The sequence below is a fragment of the Mchenga conophoros genome, linkage group LG22 (genome assembly GCF_057382185.1).
Source record: "Mchenga conophoros isolate Kocher_MC1m ecotype Shallow Benthic linkage group LG22, M_conophoros_male_GT1.1, whole genome shotgun sequence".
Lineage (NCBI taxonomy): Eukaryota > Metazoa > Chordata > Actinopteri > Cichliformes > Cichlidae > Mchenga > Mchenga conophoros.
The window spans coordinates 2,665,760-2,676,298 of NC_140546.1; the positions used below are offsets into that span (position 1 = coordinate 2,665,760).

The 10,539-nt window shown below is 40.9% G+C and overlaps 1 protein-coding gene across 1 annotated transcript; it reads left to right on the plus strand.

The window, feature by feature from the left end:
- Window positions 1–1,193: 1,193 nt before the first annotated feature.
- On the plus strand, window positions 1,194–7,483 carry LOC146548515 (CD209 antigen-like protein C). The gene is made up of 6 exons (XM_085262330.1): window positions 1,194–1,356; window positions 2,076–2,189; window positions 5,115–5,162; window positions 5,564–5,703; window positions 6,236–6,342; window positions 6,524–7,483. Exons 1-6 carry the CDS (start codon window positions 1,194–1,196, stop codon window positions 6,642–6,644), a joined length of 693 nt encoding a protein of 230 aa, XP_085118456.1. The 3' UTR covers window positions 6,645–7,483.
- The last annotated feature ends 3,056 nt before the right edge of the window (window positions 7,484–10,539 follow it).

A 10,539-nucleotide genomic window follows, 5' to 3' on the forward strand; every position in this document is an offset into this window, starting at 1 on the left:
TGCCTGCAGCGCCACCTCCTGCGGCTCCCACGCATGTCCTCATTGCGGCCGGCCTCGGGACCTGCTCTATCGCCATCACTGGCTTTGCGGTCGGCCTCCTGAACTGTTTTTTGGACTTTTGTGTTGTTGGGCCGTTGACCTCGGGAGTTTGTTTTTGAGTTCAGTTTGTCTCCGGAGTCTGCACTTTGGGTCCTCCATTTCACCATTCATGCCTGCACACAGCCTTCACATTACAATTACAAACATCATGAAATCACACACTCCTTAAGATTACTTATTCAGTACTTAAATTTAGAAATTAAATTTATATAAAGTATATATTACAGAAGAATCATCATCTACAGTGCATAATAACATCAGAAGGCTCAGAGAATCTGAAAAAATCTGTCTGAAATGGTAAAAGGTGAAAATCAATATTAGATCTTTTTTTATATATATATATATAAATCAATACATTTTTAAAGGAATTGATACCATTGGCTGGTCCCCATGTTTGCCAGGTCTTGAACAAAAGGAGAAGGAAATCTGAAAAATACCTAAATAAGATTTGGCATGATGGTGGCAGTAATGGGAACATTACAGTCACATCATTGTTTTAGTGCTCAGTGACTGAGAGATGATCTAATGAAAGCATCTACAATCTCAAGCAGTCAAAATGGTGTGTTTCTCTAAAATGCAACAGAAATAAAAGTGGAGCTGAGAAAGTACAAGCGAAAGGCTGAATTTGTTTGTGCTGGCGCCTCTGCCAGTGCGCCCCGGGCGGCTGTGGCTACAGTGTCGCTTGTGTCAATGTGTGTGTGAGTGGCTGGATGCTTAAAGCGCTTTGGGGTCCTTAGGGACCAAGTAAATCACTATACAAATACAGGTCATTGACCATTTACCATATCTCTAAGCTCACTTTTTATTGAGATCAAAATGCACTTATTCTTTTGTTAAACAAGTGTTTTTATAGTTTGTCTCAGGCTTTACAAATATAAAGACAAAGAAATGCTCCTCTCAGCACAGCCGAGGTTTTGTGGGTTTGTGCTTCTTTGTTGCTTCTGAAAAGTTTCTTCCGTTCTGAAAGCAGGAAGAAGGCCGGCCAAAAGTGACATCAGTGTCAGGACAGTATATCATTGTATCTGCCAGAGTTAGCAGTGCACAACGGTTAGAGTGCAGTTTAAGCTCCTGCTCAGTGTCTCAGTCCTCTCACGATGTCCTCACATATCTATGCCAAACCAGATCTATCAAAGAAGGTGAGAAACAGCAGAAAGGAGGACGGAGCAGAGTGGGAGCAGAGGGAGGTGGATATCTATACTACGTGTATCTACGACAGTGCAGACTTTGCTCACACTGGAATTCAATCACAAGGAGGAGGTAAGTCACCTGTAATAATCTGTTTACTTCCAGTTTGTTACAGTCAGCTTTTAATCCCAATGAACTGCAGCCCATCAATCATCTCCATGTGCTGTATGAACCTTTTACCTGATTTGCTCTTTTCTTATGCAGCATGATTTCTTCATATTACCTGTTTATACAGTTGGCTCTGCATAGAAAACACATTTAGACTTAATGATAAACCAGCACAGTGGATGGTTATGGACAACGCTGCTGCTTTCAGGGATGTTCAGACAATGTTTGTAACTGTTACTCAAATACTATCTGCCTGCTGCTGAGCTCTGTGTGCAGGAACAGCTGCTAGCTTTCAGACACAAGTGCAGTTTCAGAAAACGTATTCTTTCTAAACAAGACCGCTTCTTCTTCTTTTTTGGGGTTTTTTAATAAAACAAACGTAATGATATCAGGTTAGAATATGTTTGACAGCTAATAAAAACAGTATGTGTATGATAAAAAAATAAAGAGCCACTTAGAATATATTACTCTAAAATGTAAGGTCATAAATGACCCGCTCTATAACTTTAGTCAGTTGACGTCTTGCATAAATAGTTTGGTTGGTTGAGGGTTAATCACAATAAAGATATATTTTGGTATCTGATTCTTTTGTGAAGTTGAGCTCATCCAACCACAACCACAGGTCTATTAAAGGCAGTGACACGAAATGACCACAAACCAACATCTGCACTGTTTTCTAACAGGACCAAAGACTAAGAGTCCTTCAGTCCAGAAGGGCTCTTTCAGATGTGCTACACTGGGTCTAGCAGTGCTGTGCCTCCTGATGTTAGTTGGGATCATCATCCTCTCCATACACTGTAAGATAAGATACAATAAGATCTCGTCCTTCTGTGTGCTCCTCTCTACCGGCCTGTGTTCCTGTGTCTGCTTGAAACTTATGTTCACCACTGCCATTTCCATCCTTTCTTTTAAAAGGTCCAGTACCATCTGTCCTTCTACATTTCTCTTCTTCACATTATTCCTACCCAACACCTCTGTTCAACTACATGTCCACTGAAGTCTGCTCCAATCACCACTCTTGGACAAAGTGGCTCTTCCACTGCATCCACCTTACTCCAGAATTCCTCTCTCCTCTAACTGACCTCCAACCTGTGGGGTTCACACACTGACAATATCAACATCATACCTTCAACTTGCAGCTTCAAATCCATGATTGTGTAGAGCATTCCCGTCACCTCCACAACACTGCTTAGATACTCTTCTTTCAAGATTATCCTTCCTTATTGGCAGAACTGCTTGACTTCGTCTAAGGCTACGTTCACACTGCACACGAAAGCTCATCAAATCTGACTTTTTTGACCCTGTGCGACTCGTATCCGATCATGGTATGACAGTTTGAACAGCACAAATTCGATGTTTTCAAATGGGACCTGGGTCACTTTCGTATGTGGTACTGAATCCGATACATATCTGATGTTTTAGAAAGCAACTGCTGTTTGAATGGTCATGTCATCCGTCTTTTACGTCACTGACACAAGACAGACGCCTATTATCAGTGCCAGAGAAGACAAACGAGGAAGCATGGCAGCAGAAACTGGAGACGAAGCGAGTCAATGGACAGAAACTGAGGTTTTGGACTTGATTGGCATATGGTGAAACAATTCTATTCAAGTTAAACGACTCCGTGTCCATATACACCTCTGCACGGAGGTAGCAGCCACTGCTCCAAACAAGGCCATGGTTAAATCACAGGCTGTCTTTTTCTTCTTTTTTTTTTCAGTGTCCTTCTTTCTGTAATTAATTTGTGAAAATTGTGTTGGTTACGACTGTGCAGAAATTGATAGACTGCTGCAACAACACCTACTAGCTCTGAAGCCGCCATTTTTATTTCCGTAAACAGAGCGCGTTGTGTGTGACGTCTTCTTTTGCTCATGCGGGCAGCTTTGAGGGCCGTGAACAGTTCACACTAGAGCGCGTTTGCCATCACATTTTATTTGTAGTGTGAACAACCAGACAAAAGAAATAGGATTTGATCAAAAGATTGGAATTGAGCATTAAGACCTGCAGTGTGAACGTAAGTGCTCCAGGCCTTGCTTCCCTTCTATCTGGTCTTCTGCCCACAAATCTACCTTCCTTCATTTGGATATATCAGCCACATCATTCCATTTATCAGTCTTACTTCTATGTTTAGAGTATCTGAGATCACCTCTATATTTTAGCCTTTCCTTCTCTCTCACTGTTGGCAAACTGCTGAGCAACAGCACCACCAGTGCAGGAATCTTAGTGATTATCTATATGTTTGAATTGTACCCCAGATGCCCTTCCTGACACAACCCTCCCCATTTATCCCTGTTTGTTGTTGGCATAAGGATAACACTGGTTTGAGGGACTCCTTTGACTGGACTGGGTGTTATTGTCAATATATACTCTAATTATTAAAGAGATCAACAAATGCAACTGATAAAAATAGTATCAGAGAAATAAGCTTCAGCTGACCTCCCAAACTGACATAAACAGGAGAAACTGTTCCCAGTCAAAGGCAGCTCAGCCCTACAAACTCCTTCAGAGTGAAACAGGAAACACAGAGTGAGAGCTGCACAGGTGTGGCAGGTTGGAACAAGGAAAAGCTGAACAAGTCCTCTGCAGACGGCGGCCATCTTGGCTCTTTATGTAATCATTAGGCTGCATGTTGGTGCACCAATCACAGCAGAGTACCTGCACATGCCCGTTATCATCCTCTCATTCAGTCACAGCTGAGGCGCAGCATGCAGAGCTTTGCATGAAGGACAGAAAAACACAGCAGTTACACAAAATGACACAAATATGATGACAGTCATAACAACAGGTCAAAGTTCAGTCTGTTACTGTATCATAGACACTGATGCTGTGTGTGCTATATGAGATGCTGCAGGCAGTCAGTGTGAGTCTTCAGCAGTCTGAGCTACAAAGATGGGATCTTGGCTGCAAATGAATGTATGACTGATACTGAATCCCAGCAGCCAACAAACATGCAGCTTCACAACCAGAACGTGTCCTTCTGCCACAGCAAATACAGGAAGTACCTGATCACATGGAAACACCTTTGATATGAGGAAGTGTTGATTCCCACGGCAGCTTGTCTGTTCTTTCAAAAACCTAAAGATAACATCTCTGACTGCATTTCTAACACCTTCCTCCACACTGAAGCACAATTATTCTGAATCTTGTCAGTGGTTTTTGTTCACAGTTGATACGTATTTAGCTCATCAGATTTCCTGTAGTTCTAACACCTCCACCCACAGGACATGTTAAAGAACAATGGCTGCAAGTTTCTGACTCTTATTGATATTTGAAAAAGCAGAGGAAGAAGATTATTTATGTTTGAATCTCTCACTGAGCTTTTCTGATGTTGCTGTGATACCTGTTTAAATATTTCAGTTGCTTTCAGCCAGACCAACATCATTTCATGCTGAAAACAGTTTTACGTGTTGTTGTTTCTTTTCCTGCTGTTCTCTATGATGCATATCTGATTTTTCAGATGAGTTTAAACGATTGGCTGATAAATATTTGATAATGCAGTAAGATTTCCTGGCAGAGTGACATTTATGAGTTTATTATTTTCAGCTGTGCGCTTCACTTCTGTTTCCACCAGAGGAGAAACATCCACATGTAAATTACAAAGACAGTGAATACAAAAGTGTGATTGTGATTTTCAGTCATTGTTGTGATGTTGTTGTGTTTCACGGTTGTAGATTTCATGTTTTCAGTCTGTTTCTTGTTAAATTTCTAAACACATATTTTAGTTACTTTGATAAAACAGCAGCTGCAGAACCAAAACAACAACTGTGCAGGTAAGAAAAACAAATAAGTAAAAACATGTTTATCAAGTTCTTTGACTGTTTCATCAATTGTTTCTCAGTATGAAGCCGACAACAGTCAGTTGCAGCAGCTATAGATCAGTTATGATATGATTATTATCTAAAAATCTAAACAGCTACAGGATGAAGAAAGCCACAGGACACAGTAGTAGGTTAGAGATGTTAAACAAATGTTAAAAACATCAGATTTACACACTGATCACCTGACTGAATCATTTTTAATTATAAATGTTTTGTGCTGAGTTCAAATGAATTTAAATCATGTTGGGGGAAAAGGAGAATATAACTATAATAATACATGCACAATACAGATTTTTTCAGTTTGATACTCAGTGAAATTACATCTGTCTTTAAAACATGTGTTTGACTTTAAGAGAAGTGTCCTGATCGATGGACGAGGTTTGGAAGCAGCTGTTACTTTAAGTTCAATGAGACAAAAACTTGGTATGAGAGTCGAAAACTGTGTCAGGATAAAGGAGCTGATCTGGTGATGATAAACAGCAAAGAGGAACAGGTGGGTGTGTTTGTTCATGTCTGTGTGATCTTTGATGGAGCTGACAGTCATCTGTTACTTGTGTCTTTGACCTGCTGTCAGTCTGTGACCTGCTTCCTGTCTCCGCTCTGATGGATTTCTGTGTTTGGTTATTTTGTTTCCATATTGAGAGTTTATGTTTTTAACATTTCAAATGTAATGTTGCAAATTCAGACATTTTATTTAACAAATTTCTAAAGCAAAGAGGAATTTATGGAACAAAATACTTGATTGAAATGTAGAGTTTATTGGTAAATTGGTTGGTAAATATAATTCTCTCTTTCTTTGTTTTTGTTAAATGAAACTCAGTAAAATGAAATGTTAGCTGAGTTTGTTATTGAGCGACAGGAGGAGCTGATATTCATTGATTCTTTGGCTCTTTCTGATTTCTGCACAATGGAAGAAAAGTTTCATCACAGTTATTCTTCCTTCAGACATGTTCACAAGATGATGTCACTACAACAGAAGTGCTGAATTATGACTGGAGACAATATTTGTGTCTCTTCTCAAACAGGAATTTGTCAATGAACTGAACATGAGAGGAGAGTCCTGGATTGGTCTGGAACGCACTTCTCAGAAACATGAATGGAAATGGATGGATGGATCACTGCTGACAGAAACGTGAGACTATTTCATATTACAATGCTGTCGCAGTTATTCCAGAAGTTATCAGAACCATACATAGAAGTTAGATCAGCAAAACATGAGTTGAAATGTTTTTTCACCAGCCCCACAAACCGAATGTAAAGAAAAGCAGAAAAAATTTAGTCCAGTTTAATATCATATTTGATCTCTCTGACAGCTTCTGGGCAGCAGGACAGCAGAGTGACAGTTTGGCTTACTATGCAGCTTGTTGTGACGGTGATGGGAGATGGACACGGTCATATTATTCTGAATCAAAGACCTTCATCTGTGAGAAATGAGTTTGGTGCTTTGATGTAAATGTTTGAATAATCCAACCAAAGACACCTCACTATGAAATGTCCTGCATGAGCCTCAGACTCAGCTTACAGTCTTTACTTGTTCATTCTGCATCATATATTGATTACATATATTGTCCCTCTGTGCTCTGTGCTGTACAGTAAGGTTGGAAGTCATCCACACAAAACCTTGAAGTACTTCATTACTCTGTAGTTCCAGCAAATTGTTCTAATAAAAGTCAAAGTGCAGCTTGTCTTTACTTTGCTTTACTTGGTTCATTCATCAGCCTGTTGGTCCTAAAACTTCAGTAAATGTCTTGTTTCTAAAAGTTCAGCAAAAAATATGTTTGATTAATAAGAATTTTAAAGGTTCTGATCAGCTGGAACATCAGAAGGACATTTTTAAACCTCTGTGTATGTGAAAGTGACAGAAAGACATCAAATGTTAATTGTGTTATGTGAGTCATGTATATTTAGTTTTGCATTTTATATGGAAGTTGTATTTTGATTTGAAAAACAAATATTTCATATAAGGCTTTAAGTGTTGATGACTTTAATTACAGATAAAATAACTTACTCAGTAACTTATTGTTTAAATAGTAAAACAGAGAAAACGGCTTCAGAGCTCTAAGTGTCGCTATATTAAAGGCTCAACATTTAACTTGGAGACACTTTGAAATATTTCAAAACTAAAAAACATCAACAGAATATGAAGAAAACATCTCTGACGTCATGTTCAACACATCTATATATGAACTGAAGTTAGCATCCAGCTGATGTCAGCCTGTACGCTCATGTAATACCACTTTGTACCACAAGAGGCTGCAGTGAGCCAGCATAGTCTGCACTGAGCTCACATTTGTATAGTTGTTGTTGTACTACAGCATTAGGTCAGACCACAAGTGTGTTGTTCTTTTACAATAAACAGCAACAATCAGAAAGTGTGTTTGGATTGACAACAACTGTGATGACACATTATAACCTGTTATTAAAGTTCTGCCCCTGCTTTGATCAAATGTGGGTTACTGCTGGTTAGTTAGTGTGACTTCATACAAACCTGTGTGTTACACCAGTGGAAGAAGCTTTTCCTTCATCAGTCTTCTTGTTTCTTACTATAGGGCTGAACAGCTACACTAACACTCTCTGGCTCTATGCTGCCCCCCTGTGGTCACAGTTGTAGTCAGTGTTGGTATGAAATGTTTGAAAGCTTCAGCACCACAGACAGCTACAGGCAGCTCCACCCTCTCTGTACCATGTCTGCAACCTGTAACTTCAGTGTGTTCATTTAAATGATGACATAAACTCTGGCTGCACATCGTTCTGCTTTTCTTTAAAAACAAAAACGGTTAAATAGTGTAAAATATGTAAATGTACAAAAGTTAGTGGTCCCAGAATAACTACAACTTTAAATAATTATAATCATAGCAAAGTTTGGCCTGATGGTGGCAGTAATGGAAACATTAGAGTACCACCATCATCACTTTCATTTTACCACATTTTATTTGAAGAACACTCAAGGACACTGTACACAGCAGAATAATAAAAGCAACAGAAAAGCAGGCAGTTTACACAATCATAAAGTCATAAGGCATAAAACTAATTTAACATAGCAGAGTGGAGAGGTTATGTGGGATAAGCTATTTTGAACCAGTGAGTTTTTGTCTAGACTTAAAGAGAGAGAAGGAAGAGATATTTCTTAAATCAGGAGGTCGAGAATTCCAGAGTCGAGGAGCAGAGCAGCTGAAAGCCACGGTGGCAAGACAGGGGGCGGGGCTAGAGAGAGAAAGAGAAGAAGGAGATCTAAGACACCGAGACGGGATCATCATCAGAGATAGATGATGAACAGCCTTAAATGTGTACAAAAGTATTTTGACATTGATGTGATATCTAACTGGGAGTGATGAGATCTATAGAAGGGGTCCTGGTGATGATACGAGCAGCAGAGTTCTGGACACATTAAAGCTCATTAATGGATTTTTGAGTAAGACCAAAAAGAAATGAATCACAGTAATCGATCCGAGCAGTAACAACACTGTGAACAAGAACGGCAGCGGCATGTGGAGTGAGAAAAGGACAGAGACGATTAATGTTGCACAATTGAAAATATGCAGACTGAGTAACATCATTAATGTGTGAACTGAACGATAGAGTACTGTCGAGGATGATACCCAAACTTTTCACAGAGGAAGAAACGGAGACCGGCGAGTTATTGATCGTTATAGTCAAACTGTTGGTTCTGGATAACTCAGAGGACTCAGGATACTCGGAAGTTACACCTCCTCCAGCTTATCCAAGGGAACATCAAGGTGTTCCCAGGCCAGCCAAGAGATCTAATTTCTCCAGCTTGTTCTGGGTCTACCCAGTGATTCTATCATAGAAGCATGAACAGGTGGAGACGGAGGCTGCAGCCTGACTGCTCATCAGTTACCTGCTGAAGTTCAGGGAACCAGGAAACACTAACTAGAACACACAGCCGGAGGGATGAGGGAGATCATGACAAGTGTTGGAGTGACTTTGTTAAAAATTGTCATCGTTGTGCTTCAAATTGTGAACCTTGTTTAAACTGCATGATTGAAGATATTCTTGTTTCTGTTCTCCTCCCTGCATGTAGGATGGTGGGGGAGGCTACAGCTATAGTGTTCAACTGCAGGCACATTCCAGGTAAAGAGTCTGGTTTGCTTATTTGCTCGGGAACGTCCACTTCCTGTCCTTCATGGGCTCATCTATGTTTGTATATGGGGGAGCATTAAGGGGGTTAAGCCATATACAGGGTGGGGGGAGATGACCCTTTTATGAATAGGGATGTTGTTAAATGGTTGTAAACATATGTTGTGTAGCAGGAAGTCACGTATACAGAGACACACACACATACAAACACATTCACAGTGTGTGTTCTCTGAATAAAAGGCTGTGAGGGGAGTTTGGAGTTGGCTACAGGGAGCTTGTGTCAGTTCTGGGAGGCAATCTCCCCTTGCAAGCAAACCGTACCAGTGGCTCTTGTGTTCTGTTTGCAGTCTCTCGTGGTCTGAATCCAGCAGGGTCGTATGTTCAGACCCAACAACAAGCAACACAAGGGAATGCAGACAATGAATACAAACAATAAGGGAACAGACCACAGGTGGGAACAAAGAGCAGAGTCTAATCGTCAGTTTTACTCACAGAGGGAGGATAGTAGGAGCGTCGTCTCCTCTGGCCTGAGGAAACAGGAGAGTTTGGAGCTGCTGATGCAACATCATTCCAGCTGAGGAGCCTGTGATGAGCCGGCCCGTAAAATCTCCGGCGAGCAAAACGGCATCATCCAGGTGGAGTCGGCAGCTGGTGATAGGTTGTTGCTCCACGTGAGAAGGAAATCTGCACTTTTTTCTTCTTGGTGAAGGAAAAAGGGAAACCGGATAATTGAGCCTCTGATGGCCCCAGACAGGAAACTCTTTGAGGATCGAGGTGGAAGAGCTTATGAGGAGGCAGGCCAATGAGTGGGCAGCAGAGAGGCTGATCAACAACCGTGAGCAACCAGAGATGGGTGGATGATGCCCACTTTCAGCTGCAGAGCATCAGGTGCAGGCGGGGCAGCAGGTGGACGAACACGACGTCTTTGAGGACCCCTTAGAGCCCGGTGAGTACCACTGAAAATGTGCTCCTACCAGGGGTGAGCCAACGCTTCCACTTCAGCTTTTCCTCAAGAAAGGAAACGGCTACTTGCTGCCACTTGTAGGTCGGAGTCTGCTGCTTTATTTTAGTGCTCGAGATCTCCTGTCATGTACCGCTGTGTGAGGCAAGGCAGGATAGCAGATAAAATGTGGGAGTCGGAGACAGAAACCAAACTTAAAGACAATTATTACTGACTACAAAAACACCATAACTAGACCAAGAAATACTAAACAGACGAACACACAGCTGG